Source organism: Moschus berezovskii, chromosome 10, assembly GCF_049115385.1.
Source record: "Moschus berezovskii isolate FMDL1 chromosome 10, NW_MosBer_1.0, whole genome shotgun sequence".
NCBI lineage: Eukaryota > Metazoa > Chordata > Mammalia > Artiodactyla > Moschidae > Moschus > Moschus berezovskii.
Genome location: NC_142469.1, coordinates 47462871 through 47483479, shown reverse-complemented (window position 1 = coordinate 47483479; position 20609 = coordinate 47462871). Strand labels below are relative to the sequence as shown.

The 20609-nt window shown below is 39.7% G+C and overlaps 1 protein-coding gene across 4 annotated transcripts in view; it reads left to right on the top strand.

The window, feature by feature from the left end:
• The first annotated feature begins 9983 nt into the window (after window positions 1-9983).
• Window positions 9984-20609, top strand: part of AFG1L (AFG1 like ATPase) — a 202094-nt gene continuing 191468 nt past the window's right edge. For 2 of the 4 annotated variants that reach the window (XM_088840653.1, XM_055433052.2), the window contains exon 1: window positions 10004-10184. In XM_088840653.1, coding sequence (XP_088696779.1) covers window positions 10049-10184 — 136 coding nt within the window. In that variant the 5' untranslated portion in view covers window positions 10004-10048. Of the gene's footprint in view, window positions 10185-20609 lie in introns of all 4 variants that reach the window. The other 2 variants (XM_088840655.1, XM_055433053.2) reach the window with 2 other exon arrangements.

Genomic DNA, 20609 nt, shown 5'->3' with positions numbered 1-20609 from the left:
AGAGGAGCCTAGTGGGTACAGTCCATGGATTCGCAAAGAATCAGACATGACTGAGCGACTAACACTTTCACTTTTCAGGCAGCAGGCAGAAGCGAGTAGCTTAGGTACCCCATTTAAGGCTGGTGTCTGCAGTCTGTGGGTCTAAGTCTTTAACCTGCAGGGTCTGTGTTAACTCTGGGTAGTGAGTGTCAGAATTGAATTGTTGCATACCCAGCTGGGGTTGGAGAATCAGAAGCTTTGGAGATGATGTTAAGCCTTTCTAGGAACATATCAGATAGTCTCTATCCTTCTCTTAAAGTTGTTTTCTACTTCCACGATCAGGAAGGGGTAAGTGCAGGGGTTTGCTCCCTGGACTGAGAGTTTAGGGTCTTGGGGAAGCTAATACTTTAGTTGAACATATCTTCACATTGATCTTTTTGGTATTTTTGTTCATGATTTCTTTTAAAGGAGAGGCAAGTAACTTTCCTGACAACTCAGTGGTTAAGACTCTGCACTTCCACTGCAAGAGGCATGGTTTGATCCACATTTGGGGAGCTAAGATCCTCCATGTGTGCCACGTGACAAAAAAAAAAAAAGAAGAAGAAGCGGCAAGACCAGGAGTGAGCCACTCAGCAAAATAAGTCTAGTAAATGTGACTCACAGAAGGCAGGTTAGTGAGCACCTGTTGATCTGTTGTGTTTTGGGCATACCCTTTGAGGGATATTACTCCCCACCCTGAGACACACTCAGTTTTGTCTAACACATACATAATTCTCCATTTTGTTACGCGTGTGTGTGTGATTTAGTGTCTCTTCTGTATTGGTAAACCAGGCAGTACCCAGATGGTTGTGTCAACATCAGAAACCCCCTCTCTTGCTATTTTCAAGTTCTTCCCCATCAATTAAGCCATTTTCCCTATATCTTGTCTTTACCCTTTGTGGTAGCCATAAGAATGTGCCTCTCAGCTCTCTAGCCTCAGGAAACAGAATTAACCAATGACCTCAGCTGCTATGCGCTGAAATTTCATTACTGCATTTGCTCTGAGTCCACATTTCCCATGGTTGCTCCCAGCTGAATGCTGAGTACACCAACCAATGGTTGAGGACTGCTCAGCCATCAGGAATATAGGACCCATTACTGGGTGAGGAGGGACTCCCCTCTTATAGATGACTTTGGATCCAATGTCTGGAAGAGTCAAAAGCAGCCACGACAATGAGCGATTTCTGTCCCTGGTCAAGTGGTTGACTTCTGAAAAAAATAGAAAGGCACAGGATTCCTTTTGAAATTGAAAGTCTATGATATCATACAGTGTGACTGATTTCAACCATATAAGGTTAGGCAAGGTTAGTGCAAACCTGAATTGGGGTGAAAATATGCAAGTCCTCAGCTGCAGGAACAGTGGGAACCAGGTATTTGTATTCCTTCTCTCAAGAAAATGGATTATGAACTTTCTGAGTAAAGAGCCATCAATGCTCAGAGCAGTGTTCCTCAATCATTCATATGCCCACAGCTCACCTGGGGATTGGGCAGAACTACAGATTCTGATACAGGAGTTCTAGGATGAGGCCTGAGATTTTGCATTTCTGGCAAGTTCTAGAAAATGCCATTGTTGCTGGTCTCCAGACTGTAGCAGATAGAAAGGATCTAGAGAATCTCAAGAATGCCATATATATTGATTTGTTGGTGGGGCAGGGAGAGGGCCATTTCCAGAACCAATGGCATTATGTGGTGTCCTTAGCTGAGTAGATATGTCCCCCTTAGAACTCTTAAATCCTTCTAGCCATTCATGTGACAAACAGTTGCTAAGCAAGTGCTGTGAGCCAAGTGCTGTGCTAGGAAAGGAGGGAAGGTGGTGAACAAGATAACAGTTTTTATTTACAGGATCTTTCAGTATGGTCATAGGGACCTGCCAGTAGAGTGTGATGAGAGCCACATAGCCTAGTCTCGAGGGGAGTAGAGAAAGAATTCCAGAAGGAAGCAACAGTAAACATGGGACTTGAAGTTGGTGTGTGACACACAAAGCATCTGTGATTTGGGTGTGCCTCTGTGTGGGAGGTACATTCCAGAGATAGAGGTAAACATATGCCGAGGCCCAGAGGAAAGCACTGCTGGGGAACTCCAGGTAGTTAGCACTACTGGATGAAAGAGCAAAATGACAAGGACTAAGGCCAGAAGGCATTTCAGCCAATGTTTACAGTTCTGGACATTATCTAGAGACATTCTAAAGGAAACCACTGAATGAGAGTGACTTGATTTTTAGTTTAGAAAGATCACTCTGGCAGAACTAAGGTGGTAGCAGTGGGAATGTAGAGAAGAGAATGGACTTGAGAAATAATTGCCCCTGTATGGATGTGAGAGTTGGACCAAAAAGAGAGCTGGGCACCGAAGAATTGATGCTTTTGAACTGTGGTGTTGGAGAAGACTCTTGAGAGTCCCTTGGACTGCAAGAAGATCCAACCAGTCCATTCTAAAGGAAATCAGTCCTGAATATTCATTGGAAGGACTGATGCTGAAGCAAACTCCAATACTTTGGCCACCTGCTGTGAAGAACTGACTCGTTGGAAAAGACCCTGGTGCTGGGAAAGATTGAAAGCAGGAGGAGAAGGGGACAACAGAGGATGACCAACTCAATGGACATGAGTTTGAGTAAACTCGGGGAGTTGATGATTGACAGGGAAGTCTGGCGTGCTGCAGTCTATGGGGTTACAAAGAGTAGGACACGACTGAGCGACTGAACTGAACTGAACTGCTCTGCACCTGTTTCTTTGATTTGACCTAAAGAAGGGACTGCATTAAGAAATGGAGGACTATCCAGACTGGATATCTGTGAGATGCCAAATCTCAGGATGCAAACAGCACCATAACTCCTATAGGGAGGAGAAAGTCCTGGCCAATCTGTGTGAAATGGTGTCAGCATTCTAGTGAAAGGCCTTGCCACCAGAATACCAGCTTTGGTTCCTAGTTGTGTCTGCAAAGGAAGTAAGCTCTTCTAACTACATTTAGGAATGCATCTTCATAGGTGTTGTATTTGGCCAGAACCTGTGGATTTTTTTTTTTTTTTTTATTTTGTCAAGTGTTTTGTTTGTTTCTTTGTTTTTTTTTATTTTGGTTGCACTGGGTCTTTGTTGCTGCACAGGCTTTTCTCTAGTGTGACAAACGTGGTCTACTCTCTAGTTGTGTTCATGGGCTTCTCATTTCACTGGCTTCTATGGTTGTGGAGCATGAGCTCTAGGCTGCACAGGCTTTAGTAGCTGCGGAGCCTGGGCTCAGGAATTGCCCCTCCTGAGCTCTAGAGCACAGGTGTGCAGGCATGTCAAACCTTCACAGACCAGGGATCAAACCCATGTCTCCTGCACTGGCAGGTGGATTCTTAACCACTAGGCCAACAGGTAAGTCTTGTGGATTGGTTTTGATAGAGAGATTGACCAGTCCTGCTGCAACAAGGCTTGATTCACTCAGCTGCTTAATGCTCCCAGATTTATACTTACCTCAGTCTAGAGTACGGGCATATTACTACAGTGTTTGCCACCCCCACACCCACACACACTCACCCAGGCAACCTTGTGCTATTTCTGTTTGTTGTCCTATTGACTGTCTAAGTCAGTCTCATCCCACTTATTCTTAAGCAATTCCTCTGATATTTACATCCTTTCTGCTGTAAATCACTTGTGAGTCATCTTTCTTTTCTCCTTTCTCATCTACTCTTCACCCCGCCCCCCGCCATATCTTAGTTTGGTTAGACTGCAGAATTCTCCATACTGCCTTACTTTCTCTAATCTCTTCTATCCATTACGCAGAATACTAGCATGATTTACACATCACCATTGATATGTTTTTGTACTAGAAATATTTCTCATCTAGAAATTTATACTTTACATAAACGTGTCTGACTTGAAGACTGTACTATGAGCAAATCATATTCTATTAAGTCAGGGTTTGGTAGAACATGGGAAAAATCCTTAGTAGATGAGCAACCCTAGAAAAGTTACTTTGCCTGCCTGTGCCTCTGTTTCTTTGTGTATAAAATGGGGACAACAATAGTATCTACCTTACAAGGTGGTTATGAGCATTGAGAATTAATATTTGTAAAACACTGAGAACAGTACCAGACATGTGGTAAGCCCTGAAATGCCTAGAATCTGTGAAGGAGATTGGAAATGACCTTATCTAGGAAGAAAGAATGTGGTTGGAAAATCATAGGAAGAAGCCTTGAAGCTATGATTAGAAGTGACTGGTGGTGTATGGCTAGGTCTGTGAGCAGATGATATTCAATCAGTGTTGCAACTAAATGAATCAAGTACTCAAAAGCTTGATCCTCTTGACCAGAAAGCTGAGCTTAAATCTACTGACAGAATGTTTCAAAGCCTTTATTTATCTACTGTCATTTTAGATTCAAAACATTAGGTTTTCATAGGCATTTCTGTCTAAGGTAATGTCAGTTAATTAGGTCCCAAGTAAAACATCTGGCATGGGAGATTTACATTACCATAGCCTGCATATGCGAAAGTCAAAAATTTCAAAATATCGTTAGTTCCAGAGTATATTTTTGATAAACCAGCTTGAATACTGCCTTGTGGATAACAAGGTTAAATAAAGGTTCTAATAAGACAAACAACGACAATTTAAATAAATCAGATGTTTTTGTCGAAGATTACTCTGTGATTTTCTCCAATTATTCATGACATTTCACCCATTCATATTGTGATCTGCTTTAATAGTGGAAGGAAAAAAAACCTTGTCTCCTTGTTTATTCTTTGTTCTCAAGGAGATAAGCTGTTTATAAAGATACGTTATTTGTTATTTAAATCACTTTTACTGAAGTTGTTTATTTCCTTGTTTCAGTTTCTAAAAATATTGCAACAATTGTAATGCTTCTTAGAGATGTCTATTCAATTCACAGTGATTTGTACTGAAATTCTTTGCTAAATGGGCACAGGTGCTATGTGTATAACATGCTAGAGTGAGTCAAAACTAATAAACGCTAAACAACAACAAAAAAGACAACAGGAGTATACTTGTATTAATTTTCAAAATCTGGGATTAAACATTTTAGACCTAACATCTTGGAGAAGGAAATGGCAACCCACTCCAGTGTTCCTGCCTGGAGAATCCCAGGGACGGGGGAGCCTGGTGGGCTTCCGTCCATGGGGTCACACAGAGTCGGACACGACTGAAGTGACTTAGCAGCAGCAGACCTAACATCTCAGATATTTGTAAATGTCAAACTCTATACTTGCCATTTCATAACTATTTAATAATAGTAATAACATAATAGTAACTTAGATAACACCAAAAGTATAAGCAGAAAAATTGTGTAATTTAAGTCCAGAAATCTATTTCTTAGAAAATGCCCTTTTTAGACTTTCAAGATCGCTAATATATAAAAGTAATTAAATAAAAAGAAAACTTAGCTGGTATTATTCTTGCCTGGAGAATCCCATGGACGGAGAAGCCTGGTAGGCTACAGTCCACGGGGTCGCAAAGAGTCGGACACGACTGAGCGACGGAACGGAACGGAAAGTATCAAATTAAAGCTGAAAAACAGTACCTATAAACAGAATTATATTAAAAAAAATTGTTGAGTAGCAAACACAGGAAGTCATATCTCTTGTTTCTCTCTTTGCTATGCATAAAATCACTTCCAGGATAAATTTTAGTAATTTAACACTATAAAACTGGATAGTAGTATAGCATGCAACACTAAAATACATGCCTTGCATATCAGTCTGTAAACTCAAACTATGGCTTGTCTTGAGTAATCAACAGGATTGATATGTGAAATAAAGCCAAGTAGATTTGATATTTTAAGGGACAGTTGATTATTTCCAAGAACAAAAGCTTCAAAATCCAGCTGGGTTGATTTGGACTAAAGAATGAAGCCTGGTATCATGAATTATAGTATGTATTCCTGCTGAGTAAGCCCTGGATATGGCAAACTCAGATCTGTGGATGCACATCACTCCCTTTGAAGCTGATGAGAATTACTTGGCCTAAGTGAGGTACATGCTGGGAAAATTGGGCCCTTATTATTGGTGTATATAGACATTAGCTGTCTCATGATCCTTTCCTCATCTGGTGCCTTAGTTTTCTCTAGTCTTGGTTTTGGCAGAAGACACCCTTCTTGAGTTAGATATGTCCCATGACCAAAAGGTATTTAAGTTTTATCATCTAGAAAGTCTAGCTTGAGAACTTCTCTATTATCGGTAAAGTTGGATAATTATTTATCCAAGTAATCTTCCCAAGATGTCCATTTGAAAATAAAACACCAGCTGATTCCTTTGAAGTCTAGGCCAAATCATGGCTAATTCTGAGTGTTGACTACTACCTGGTGCAAGAACTAACACTTATAAACAAATGAGTTCACACAGCTTTATGATTGCATCTTTGAGTCTTGATGAATAGCTGCAATTTAATTTTAGTTCCTCTGAAAAAACAATCTATAGAACTGAACAATATTGAGTCTATTTGATTGCCTGGATATGCATTGCATCAAATTTAACTAACCAGACAACAAAACTAGATTGATTATGACCATCACTATGTGACAATCAAAATTCTTATAGCACAGTATATTTTTTGCCTATATATAGGTCTCATTTCAAGACCATTTGAAGAAATATCTAATTAAATAAATAAGTTTTCAGTCTCTTTTACTGTTCAGTTAATTTCAAGAATGAGCGGTGCCTGTGTTATCTTGGGTAAATTATTCTCTCTTAGGATCACTGAGTCTCAATATGTAAAATTCAGTTCAGTTCAGTCGCTCAATAGTGTCTGACTCTTTGCGACCCCATGGACTGCAGCATGCCAGACTTCCCTGTCCATCACCAACTCCCAGAGCTTACTCAAACTCATGTCCATCTTGGGAATATGTAAAATGGCTGGGTTAAAATCAGATCTTTAAGGTACCTTTAAGATTTAGAAGTTACCTGGCTTCCCTGATGACTCAGATGGTAAAGAATCTGCCTGCAGTGCAAAAGACCCAGGTTCAATCCCTGAGTCAGGAAGATCCCTGGAGGAGGAAATGGCAACCCATTCCAGTACTCTTGCCTGGAGAATTCCATGGATAGGCTATAGGTGATATACAATCCACGGGGTTGCAAAGAGTTGGACACAACTGAGCGACTAACACACACACAAGATTTAAAAATAACTTTTCTCATAAATCTGGATATCCATATACATGGCATTTTTTTGTTTTTGTAATGATAAATACTGAATACATATGCAGTATTAAACCTGGAACATTCTTGGAGTTGCCCTGGAAATATTCAATTACTAGTTTTCATGATTCTTTTTTTAAAATTGAAGTATGGTTGAACAAATGTGTTAGTTTTTGGTATACAGCAAAATGATTCAGTTACACACATATACATACATATTCTTTTCCATTATGGTTTATTACAGGATATTGAATATAGCTCTCTGTGCTACACAGGAGGACTTGTTGTTTATATAATGTATATATAGTAATTTGTATCTGCTAATCCCAGTAGTTATTTTTTTTTTTCTAATTAAAAAAGTATCAGAACACACTTAGGAAATAAAGTTGGGGATAGGGAGTAGGAAGATGAGATCAGTTTTCCAGTTTTTTTGAAAATAATATATATGGAGATTCCTGAGAACAAATGAGATACGTAAATCACAGGGCTCCATTCATTCAATATGAGAAGACAGTAAGGTAGGTAGGAACCATATCTTGATTTTTTAAAGGTACATAATAAGTTGTATTTCCTTCCATAGACTTCAGGGAGGCATTACAAGTTTAGAATCTGTGATGGAATGCAGTCAGATAAGTCATATTTTTGGATTTTTACTTTTTAAAGTGGACTTCCCTGTGGCTCAGATGGTAAAGCATCTGTCTACAATGTGGGAGACCTGGGTTCGATCCCTGGGTTGGGAAGATCCCCTGGAAAAGGAAATGGCAACCTACTCCAGTACTCTTGCCTGGAAAATCCCATGCATGGAGGAGCCTGGTAGGCTGCAGTCCATGGGGTCACTAGGAGTCAGACAGAATCTGTGATGGAATGTAGTCAGATAGGTCATACTTTTGGATTTTTATTTTTAAAAAATTATTGATTTATTTGGCTGAGCCAGGTCTTAGTTGCAGCATGTGGGATCTAGTTGCCTGACCAGGGATGGAACCTAGACCCCTTGTATTGGGAGTGTGGCGTGTTAGCCACTGGAACACCAGGGAAGTCCCTGGGATTGATGTTTTAATAAAATAGTTTTACAATGGCTACTTGATTAGTCTTCTATCATAATAAATTCTCTTGAATACAAAAAATGTAATTTATTTCTAAGCTACCTTATATTTGTACACAATAAAGTTCATTTGCCATGTTTCTGTCCACTTGTATAGTCATGTGAACATTTCCTGTAAATCTTCCTAGAACTTCCTATACGTGAGTTCTTATTTTACTTCCATAATTATTAAACTTAGAATCTTTAACAAGAGGTAATTTCATTGACCAAGACAAGCAGTAGTTTTCCAAGAGCAAATAAAATGATACTCAGACACTCTCCGAAAGTCTTGAGTGTGATATATGTGTAAGACAAGGAAGAAATAGTCCAATTTTTTTCAAAAGGTCTTTCACAAAGTGTCACACCAAAAATTAGTGATATTAAATGAAACAAACATGCAGGAATAGTTCATCCTTTCAGACGTAATTAAACATAGAAAAAAATAATTTGACAACATATTTTGGAAGACAATCAAAATAATTTTTCCATAAATGATTTGACAGTCAGTAGGGACGGCGGAGCCTGGTTGGCTGCCGTCTATGGGGTTGCACAGACTGAGTCGGACACGACTGAAGCGACTTAGCAGCAGCAGCAGCAGGGAAGTCTCCAAAATATTATACCGTGCTACATGCTCTCTTTTTCCTGTTTCTTTGGAATCTTCTATCGTAGAAGATTTTGTCAGAACTCTTCACTATGACTGGCCCCTCCTGGGTGGCCCTGCAGGGCCTGGCTCATGGCTGCATTGAGTCAGCCAAGTCCTTTCACCACCACAAGGCTGTGATGGGTTAGAAGGTCTACTGTAGACCAACCACCCAATTTTCTGGAACTCTTTCTAGTATAGTTTGAAACTTGGCTTTCTCCTTCCTGTAATCCATATTTTCTTTCCTGCCTTAACTCACTCTATTCCTTGTTCTTGGAAGGTCTTCATTTCCCGTTGAAAGTAAAGCTTCTAGAAGGTCTTCCTGATTTCCCAGCCAAAGTGTTCTGTCATTGATTCCACAACACATTTTAAACCTTTTGTGGTTGTCTTTATCCCTCCTACTGGATTGACTGACTCTTCAGGTCAGCAGTTTGTATTTCCAATGTATTTAGCATAGTGACTCAAAACAGTTTTTGGTTAATCAAAATAGGGCAGATCACTTAGAAATTCTTCTTTAGATACACTGTCCCACGGCCACTCTATCCACTCATTCATTTTGGGCCATTGGGTTTCCCATGTTACATACATTTCCCCATGTTTTTAAAAACATTTGAGTGCACGCCACATCAAAAATAATTTATGGTATTAAAATACAGAAAGCAAAAGTGGTAGGAGCACATTTCAGATACTCTGCTGAAGATGAGTTGGATGCTGGAGGCAAATAAACTGGGGCCACCATTTATGGACGGTGACATCAATATTTCGTTAAAATATGAGCCTTCACTTTAGGTTTTGGAACCTCGGTCAGGTTCTCTAACCTAAAAGGCCCAGGGATGGCTGTTTGAATACAAGCTGTAATCACGTCCTAACTCCTAGAAAGTGTTTTGGAATCCTCTGCTGCAGCCTCCGGGTGGACAATTGTCCCTCTCTCCAGGCTTGAGCTGCCCGCCCCGCCCTTGGTGCCGCCGCACTGCATGCTGGGAGTCGTAGTCCAGATTTGCTGTGTCGGGAAGGAGCCAAAGGGCATCGGAGGCCAGCCCGCCCCCTGGCTACTAGAGGTCGAGTTCTTCCGCTGCTCATTCTCCCGGGCGGAGCCTTCTGTGAACCCGGCTACGTTTGTCTGTGCTACCGTCTCTCTTCTGGGTTTCAATAAAGTTTTCCCCTTCCTCCCCTGGTACGGAGCTCAAGATGGCGGCCTCATGGTCGCCCTTGGTTACCCTGCGCTTAACGCAGAGCCGGCTGAGAGGGAGATGTGTTGGGTGCAGGGCTTGGGCCTCTGCTCTCACCCCTTCGGCCACCGCCCCTGGAAACCCTCTTTGTAAAGGTTAGTGACTGTGTCTGGAGTAAGCCGAGCCCACTGCTTATGACCCAGGAAGCCTCGGGGCAATCAGCCCTCCTCGAGCTCCATATGTACTGCCGCTTTGGTTCCGTTTTCGACAGATTTCCTCCTCTCGTGCTCTCCTGTTATTGCCTGCTCCAGGAGGAGCACTGAGCACCGAGGGAGGTAGCCCAGAATGACCTTTCATTTTGAGGGTCAGGGGTCGACTCAGGGTTTGTTGTCCCCCGGACCCCGGCTGTCAGAGTTGAGACTTTGTAAGCCCAGGTGTGGGAGTACCTGGCTTGAAGGGATTCAAGTGTGGGGTTGAGCTCTGGGAACTCTTCCAGCCTGCCAGTCGCAGTCCCAAGGTCTCCAGGCTGGTCCCCGGACTGTAATGAAAAGCCAAGCCTCTGACACCTGCAGGCTCCGCGAGCTCTCTGGATGCTGGGATTGCAAATGTACAAGCATTCTCAGATTGAGGGATCGAGTTCTCATGTACTTTTCAAGTTACTAGAGGCTTCAGCGAAGTGTATTTTGTAACCAGGCTTGCACCATTCATTCATTTGAATTGTTATGTATTCATGAATGAATGAACATATATTTTTAAGTGAACAAGCCCACCAGGAGTGCTAATTTTATTGCTCTGTTCATATACTTACACTTAATTGCAGGTTACTCAAAGGCAAGGACCAGATGTCAGTTTCCTCAGCACTTAGCACAATGTTTGGCGCCTAATATATATATAAATATATATTTTTTTGAGTGATGTTATTCTTATTGCTCCCTCATCTACATAACTTTCTTTTAAAAAAAAACAAAACAAAACTCCAGGCCTCTCCCCCCATAGATCTCGATAAATTGTTTCTCATTGTCTAATTTAGCTAAAACTCTATCAGTCTTTGATTATTATCAACAATATAATTGAAATTAATACTGGAACTGTGATTAAGTCCCTTTAGGTTTTATTGTAAAGTTTAGCATAATCCACCTCCTATATTGGAGAAGGAAATGGCAACCCACTCCAGTATTCTTGCCTGGAGAATCCCATGGATAGAGCAGCCTGGCAGACTACAGTCCATAGGGTGGCACAGAGTAGAACAAGACTGAAATGGCTTAGTACACTTACTATATAATGGAATATTTTGGTAGCATGAGGTTTCTTCGATCATAATATAATATTAGATTTTTTTTTTAATTTTGCAGAATAGACACTAGAAGTAAACAATACAAAATTCAAAGGTACAAAAAGGAATTAGGTAAAATGTTGACTTTCTTCCACCCCTGTCCCACAGCCACTTAGTCTTTCTTCCCAGAAGCAACTACTGATACTTGTTTCTTGTGTATTCTCCCAGAGACATTCTGTGTGTGTGTACATGTATATACACATATATATATTTATAAATATCTGTGGTAAAGAAAAATAGAAGTGGTAATGTACTGCACACACTTTTCTGTCCTTTTTTTTTTTCATGTATTGATACTATATCTTGGCAGTCATTCCACATCAATAATGTGTAGAACTGCCTCACATTTTAAATGGTTAAAATAGAATTCCACTCTATACATGTACCATTTGGATGGGGTCATACAGTATGCTAAGTGCTTTCTACATACCTTACCTTGTTTAATTCTCATTATCCTTATTTTGGGGATGAGAAACTCAAGGTTGCAAAAGTTATATGGCTAGTTAAGTGACAGAACTTGTGGATTCAAGTAATTTGGACTTACATCTGAGCCTAAGGCCAGTGCTATTAACCTGAACTCATACTATCTCCTATACTCAAGATTTAGCCAGTTTTGAATGTGGACATTTGATGAAAATGCAATTAGGGTAGAAGTCAATTTAACTGTAAAATTGCTCCCTCCCCTTCTTTAAGTAAAAGAAGAAATTTAAGTTAAATGTTATTCAGTATTTGGAGTCTGATTTAAGTTTGTTTTCTATCCTTTTCTTGATTTTTTTTTTGATGGGGTTACTTACTGTTTATATTTTAAAAATTTATATTTTACATTGAAATATAGTTGATTAACAACATTGTGTTTTGGGTATAAAGTGATTCAGTTGTACATATACATATATTCATTCTTTTTCAGATTCTTTTCCATATAAGTTATTACAGAATCTTGAGTAGAGTTTCCTGTGCTATTTATGTAAAGTTGTTATCTCTATTTTGTAGATAAACAGTCTGACCACTCTAGTGGTATTTGAACCCAGGCATTTTTGCTCCAGAAGCACAAACTTAATCACTATGTTCTACTAGCTCTTTAGCAAGATGATGAACATTAACACCAACATAATCTAGGCTCATCTGAAGTCCTGTAGGACTACACAAAAGAAAGCAGCTTTGCTTGAAAATGGAAGGGCTTTTAAGCAAAAGTGTAGAAGTGGGTTGTGACTGTCCCTTATTGGTGTACGTATAGTCCCTCAAGGGGAGTAGGTAGAGATGAAGCTTGGCAGGTGGGCCAGATTCTGGTTAGAAGAGTCTTGTATAGTATGCAAACATGTAGGCTCAGGGTGATTTTGTTGAATATTTCTTGAGAAGTGATCAGGTCCACTTTAGCATAATTGTCCTTGGGGCCACCTGAAAAACAGATCAGGAATGCCTGAATGGGGAAATACTGGAAGCATGATGATTATCTAGGAGAGTGACTTAGGGCCTGAATTACTAGTAAAAATGGTAAGAATGGAGAAAGTGAAGTCGCTCAGTCATGTCCCACTCTTTGCAACCCCATGGACTATAGCCCACCAGGCTCCTCCATCCATGGAATTTTCTAGGCAAGAGTACTGGAGTGGGTTACTATTTCCTTTTCCAGGGGATCTTTCCCAACCAGGGGAGCAGGGCAGCAAAGGAGGGAGTTCAGAGATACTGTTTTGGTAAAATCAACCCGCTCTGGGGGAGACAAGGAAAGAGCAGAGTTAAGGTCAGTTTGGGTTTCCTAGTTTGGGCAACTTAATGGCATCATATTCCATCTATCAAAGAAAACTAAACAAACAAAAAGTAAGGCCAGAGGTATTTTAGGGGAGGTTCCATTTTGAATATATTAAATTTGAGACATTAGTGATAATTCCAGGTAAATAAATCTAATTAGTTGTAGGAAATATGAGCTATGCATCTAAGAAGGGAAGTAGGAGGTGCTGAGAGACATGAGAATGGAAGAACTAGCTTGGTAATATTTGTAGAATGAAAAGGAGGAAAGGCTAGGAATGACTTCTTAAGGAAAACTTATTTTATGAGCAAAAGAATGTGACCTTGTCATGGAGCAGTTAGAGAGGTCATAGGAGTAATAGGAGAGAAACCAAGGAGGAGAATGCTTTTAATTTTTCTAGAACTTAAAATCAGCATATCTGTTTTACTTAAGCTAGCCTTAGAAATGCAGAAGGCAATGGCAAGCCACTCCAGTACTCTTGCCTAGAAAATCCCATGGATGGAGGCCTGGTAGGCTGCAGTCCGTGGGGTCGCTAAGGGTCGGACTCGACTGAGCGACTTCACTTTCACTTTTCGCTTTCACACATTGGAGAAGGAAATGGCAACCCACTCCAGTGTTCTTGCCTGGAGAATCCCAGGGACGGGGCAGCCTGGTGGGCTGCCGTCTATGGGGTCACACAGAGTCGGACAAGACTGAAGTGACTTAGCAGCAGCAGCCTTAGAAATCGTTTGTTTCATAGAGGTGAGAGAATATGAGAGTCACATCTTGTGATTTCTTATTATTATACTGTCCTTCTGCATCTCAATGTTATATTTTTAGATCTCTCTGTTAACTGATGATTCATATTTACCTTTAGCTCACAATCTCTTTTTTAGTACATGCACGTTGGAGATCCTCATTAGGTATTAATGTGAATAGAACTCAACCGTTTGAGTTAGTATTATTTATCGGTGGTATAGATTAGTGATTAAGAAAATGGACTTTGGACTTTTACTACCCAATTAGATGAATACCCTGTGTGAACTTCATGTTTCTTGGATTTCCACTAACATTTATTATTGTATTAGAAAAGAATATTCATGCCTCCTCCTGAGACTGATTAACTTCATGATAATGGTTTCTTTAGGCTTCCCTGGTGGCTCAGTGGTAAAGATTCCACCTGCCAGTACAGGAGATGTGAGTTTGATCCCTGGGTGGGGAAGATCCTCTGGAGAAGGAAATGGCAACCCACTCCAGTATTCTTGCCTGGGAAATCCCATGGACAGAGGAGCCTGGCGTGCTGCAGTCCATAGGGTCGCAAAAGAGTCGGATACGACTTCAGTTTCGTTTCAGTTTAGTCGCTCAGTCGTGTCTGACTCTCTGCGACCCCATGAATCACAGCACACCAGGCCTCCCTGTCCATCACCAACTCCCGGAGTTCACTCAAACTCATGTCCACAGAGTCGGTGATGCCATCCAGCCATCTCGTTCTCTGTCGTCCCCTTCTCCTCCCGCCCCCAACCTTTCCCAGCATCAGAGTCTTTTCCAGTGAGTCAACTCGTCACATGAGGTGGCCAAAGTATTGCAGTTTCAGCTTTAGCATCAGTCCTTCCAGTGAACACCCAGGATTGATCTCCTTTAGAATGGACTGGTTGGATCTCCTTGCAGCCAGTGACTAAACAACAACAGGTTTCTTTCAGTTAATTTTTTTAAAGCATAGTACAACTTACTACATGGCATCAGTTCAGTTCAGTTCAGTCTCTCAGTCGTGTCCGACTCTCCGCGACCCCATGAACTACAGCATGCCAGGCTTCCCTGTCCATCACCAACTCCCGGAGTTCACTCAAACTCATGTCCACAGAGTTGGTGATGCCATCCAGCCATCTCATTCTCCGTCGTCCCCTTCTCCTCCCGCCCCCAACCTTTCCCAGCATCAGAGTCTTTTCCAGTGAAAATGTAATTCTGGGGTTGAGGGTTGGCAGATGAAATAGGATGGATTCAAGAGTGGAACTTTTGAACAGGGCTACCTTGATAGCTCAGTTGGTAAAGAATCCGCCTGCAATGCAGGAGACCCCAGTTTGATTCCTGGGTCGGGAAGATCCACTGGAGAAGGGGTAAGCTACCCACTCCAGTATTCTTGGGCTTCCCTTGTGGCTCAGCTGGTAAAGAATCTGCATGCAATGCGGGAGACCTGTGTTTCATCCCTGAATTGGGAAGATCCCCTGGAGAAGGAAAAGGCTACCCACTCCAGTATTCTGGCCTAGAGAATTCCATGGACTGTCTTAGTCCATGGGGTCTCAAAGAGTTGAACACAACTGAGCCACTTTCACTTACTTACTTAAGAGTGGAACCCATTAAAAAGGAACTTTAGAGGTCTAGAGACATTACTGATCTTCCGAAGATTAGCACTGCTTTTTACCTCATGATCTTCATTCTCTTTAAGTGAATCTTGAATGTTTAAATGGATTTAATTATTTTGGATTTGTCTTTTCACAGAAGTACTACAGAAATAATTGTTGTCAATAGTCTTGAAATTGATAGTTCAACTTTGGCACCAGTACATTAATATGCTCTATAAATTGACAGAAGGTTATGCAGGCTCAGCTTGATTATCTCTCACACTGTTTCCCTAGGTCTCTCATGATTTTCTCTGACTAGTGACTAAGATTTGTTCTAATTTCTCTCTTAAGAGCCTTTTGAATATGTCTGTTCTTCCTGCTGTGTTTTGTCTTCCTTTCCTGAAGTCCTCTTTTGAGGTTTCATTTCTGTGTGTACCCTGCTGGAGGTAACTCATACTTTAATCTTTGGAATCTTTTTCATAACCTTCTTTCACTGTCTTTCTTGTCCTTCTTATTTCTTCTCTCCATTCAGCTCATCCTCAAAGATACTTTTCTACATTATCTGTCCATGTTCTTGACCAGGTACACCTGTTTTCAGCAATTTTTAAAGCTTGAACATGTGGATCTTAGTTACTTTAAAGCTCCATAATGCAATTTATATCTTAAATATAACTCCTATAGATTCCATTTAAAAATTCTCTTTTATATATGTGTGTAAAAAATTTTAAATGAACATAACAAATAGATGTTATTTTTCTTTATTGTTTGAAAGAAAATAGATCCCTTAGATTTCATTATTAAGTAGTGTTTGGAAAGAGTGAATATTAAGGAGTTACTCAGTATGCTAGGCCATGCCTATAATTACTTCAGAATAGCTTTATTCAGATTTTTAGGCAGTATTTTACTGATTTGTTATGAAATTTAAAGTACTGTTTTTTTTTCCTTTTGTAAAGTTACACACATTGACAGATTGAAGATTAACTAGCTTCTAAAGGAAAAGAATGATAACTGGCAAGCATTTAGTTTCAATTTTCATAATTTTTCTATTTAAATCAAAAGCACCCTTTTAAAGCCCCTAAATCAGCCATTTATAAATAAAGTAAATCATCTTGTGATGCATTCCTTGATGATGGCTTATGTTGTTTTTCTAAAGAAAGAGTTTAATTAAGATTTGATTTTCTTCTATTCTGCACTTTGTTTATTCATCACTGAATCAAACCATAGGTCTTTTAGTGTCACTGGTAAATCTGACTTTTTGGGTCATTGATGACCATTGCAGTTTTCAGAAAGGCAGCTGAATATTTTTCTTTGGGTATGAATAGACCATAATAGAGCATAAACAGGCTGCATATGACCTTAGTATGGGCTTCTGTCATTGTAGGAAAACGTTTCTGGTCAGTGGCCACTGTTTATAGTTTGTTAAAATCAACACAAATGTACAAAACACTCATGAATAATTGTGAACACAGTATTTGAATGGATGTTTAATAAATATGCATTAAAAATCTAATTACAGTAATGAAGTTTACAGCTGAAATTTTAATCCAACCCTTTAGAAATATTAAACGTGCTTTTCCTGATTGTGCATTTTTCTCACAGCAGTTGGGTAAACATTTTAAACTGGAAATCTAAATTCCTCATATAGTTTTGATTTCATTTAACTAAGCGTGTGTTCTTTTTGGCAACAGTCTTCTTTCTCTTTGTGAAAAAGTAAAGCTCCTTTTATCCCATAACTATTACTTAGAAGAATTCTGATCAGTTCTGTTTTAGGACTAATGAACATATGGGATACATGATGAATAATAAAATGTAACCTGGGAAGACTAGATTGTGATTTTGGTTTCATCCTCTGGTACTGGATCAGTCATTTAATTTGATATTTCCTTTTTCTTATCTGTCGAATGGGATTAGTCATCCTAACAAACATGTCATCATGAGGCTTAAATGTCATCTGTGAGGCTCAAATAAGTTATTGTATGAGAAAGTCCTTTGAAAACCATAAGAAATGTTATTTAAATGTGGGGCTATGCCAGGAGTAATTGAAATAGTAATATTGAAATGGTAGAGGTGGTGTATTCCAGTCAGGAAAAGGAATAGGATGAACTCAACTCTATGTATAATTACTAAAACCTTTTTGATTTGGGGGGAAGACTCACTTATATTAACAATGGCAAAGGACTCAGTCTGATTTCAATGCTTTGAATTCTAGAAAATGCAATTTTGATTTTTCTAAGATTGTGTGGAGGGCCTCTACAGATAACCAGGATGGTTGTTGTTATCCTGGATTTAACTACCTTTTCTCTGATTATTCTGAATATATCTAGAGGGTCTTAGAAAATATGAGCTACTGCTTTCATCATGATGTTTCAAAGACAGCTGTTGAAATTTGATTTATAGTATGCAGGTAAGTCACTTAGGTAACATATCTTCATTTAGTAAGATATTGTTTATGGATACTGTTTTCAAAGTAACTCTAGTTGTTAATTATTTGCTGTGCAGCAAGATATGACGATAACATTTCATAGGATCATAGAATAATAGAGCTAAAGAGGACCTCTGGGTTATGTAGTCAAATGTCAGATGGGAATGTACTTTCTGCGTTTATTGTTTCTTTTTGAGGCATTCTGTTCATTTTTGGGTAGAACTAATTGCTAGAAAATACTTTAATAGGCTGAGATTTGAGCTTTTCTGTAACTTCTCCTTATTCATCTTGACTCTTTCCCCAGGGACAGCTTATGTAACTCTAGTTCTCATTGTTCTTATGCCAGTTTTCTAAGTATATCAAGACTGATGATATATATCTTAATTTATATAGTCATTTATTAATTTATCACATTTCCTTGTCCCAATTCCATTTGACAGCCTTTGAAACATCAAAGACGTATTTCTCCCATTCATCTGTTCATTCATTCTGCAAATATTTCTTGGTGCCCCCTGTATGCTAGACACAAAGTGCTGGGATGTTGTTACTCTCTCCTCAGTGTCAGCCATCTCTTGTCTTATCAGTCACATCTTATGACAGTCTTATGAAATCTTATGGTTTCTAGATCCTTGAAGTACTTCCCTTCTTGAGACTACGGTATGGTTTCTGAATGTCACTCTGAAAAAGTGGTCCACATATCAGTATAATCCTTTGGACATTTCTGGCCAGAACAGGACTTTAGGTTACCTTTTCTGTATCCTGTTGCATTAACTTGGTGGCCAGATAATATTCATGTCTCACCTTAAGACTCCTTGGGCTATTAAGACAGGTCTCCTTTGTTTATACTTGATGAGTTATCTTTTTCTATTAAAAGTAAATTATTTTTATTATAAAAATACTGCATGTGCATAGTAGAAAATACAGGAAAGATAATTACTGTGAACTTCATTTTTAAGTATACTTATTAAAGTATACGATTCATTTAGAAAAGTACACAAGCGGTAATTGTAAAGCCTACTGAATTTTTATAAACAGATTTGTGTAAATACAACCCAAATCAAGAGCAGAACATTTGTAGTACTCAAAGGCTCACATTTTGTACCCTTAAAGTCATTAGTTTTTTACTCAAAATGGCAGCCAACACCCTGGTTTATGTTACTGTTGATTTATCCTTTCATATGTTGATTTACACTTGTTTTCATGTGTTGGCTATTTAAATAATGCTGCAATGGACAGAGGAGCCTGACAGGCCACAGTTCATGGGGTCACAAAGAGTGGGACACAACTTAGTGGCTGAGCGTGCATGCACACAGCGGACATGGGGGTGCAGTTATTTTTTTGGGATAGTGATTTTGTTTCCTTCAGAGAAATACTCATAGGTGAAATTGTTGGATTCTATCTCTTGATGAATTATGTCAGATTATAGATTGCAAATGTTTTCTCCCATTCTGCGGGTTGTATCATCACTTTCTTGGCCATGTCCTTTAGAATACAAATGTATTAATTTTGATGAAGTCCAATTTATTTTTTCTTTGGTCGCTTTTGCTTTTGGTCTCATAACTAAGAAATCATTGCCTAATCCAAGGTCATGAAGATTTACAATGATGTTTTCTTCTAAACATTTTATAATTTTAGCTCTTATGGTTATGTTTTTGATCCATTACTACAGGGATTTAATTGGGATTCATTAAGTCTGAGTTTCACAGACGATTGTCATTGTCCAGACAGGATTGGTTTTAGAGAGTCCACACCTGTTAGAGTAAGTCAGGGATTGGCAACCTTTTTCTGGAAAGGGTCAGGTAATACTTTTGTCCTTGCCTGCCATGGTCTCTGTTGCAACTGTAATTGGCCATCCTTATTTTTGAGTTGAACATCTGCGGATACAGAGGGCCAACTGTATTTATTGTACTGTACCATTTTATATCAGGGACTTGAGCATTTGTGGATTTTGGTATATGAAGGGGCTCCTTGAACCAATCTCCTGCAGATACCAAGAAACAACTGTACTCAATTCTGGTACTGTGAAAACAGCCAGAGACAATAGACTAATGAGCATAGCTGTTTGGCCTGCTGGCCATAGTTTGCAGACCACTGGACTAGGAAGATATTCACCTGTACTTTATTTTTTTGGTTTGAAATTTTTAATGTATCTACATTTTAAAGCCATCTGGAAAGTATTTTGGTATGTACTATGACTTTGCCAACCAAGGTCCGTCTAGTCAAGGCTATGGTTTTTCCAGTGGTCATGCATGGATGTGAGTTGGACTGTGAAGAAAACTGATCGCTGAAGAATTGATGCTTTTGAACTGTGGTGCTGGAGAAGACTCTTGAGAGTCCCTTGGACTGCAAGGAGATCCAGCCAGTCCATTCTAAAGGAGATCAGTCCTGGGTGTTCATTGGAAGGACTGATGTTAAAGCTGAAACTCCAATACTTTGGCCACCTCATGCGAAGAGTTGACTCACTGGAAAAGACTTTGATGCTGGGAGGGATTGGGGGCAGGAAGAGAAGGGGACGACCGAGAATGAAATGGCTGGATGGCATCACCAACTCGATGGAGGTGAGTTTGAGTGTACTCCGGGAGTTGGTGATGGACAGGGAGGCCTGGCGTGCTGTGATTCATGGGGTCGCAAAGAGTTGGACACGACTGAGCGACTGAACTGAACTGATGAGGGGATAATCTAAATTAACTTTTCTATTGTGTTCCAGTTGTCTAGCTGTCACTTGTTGAATGATCTCTTGGCTCCCATTGCTTAATTCATTTATTC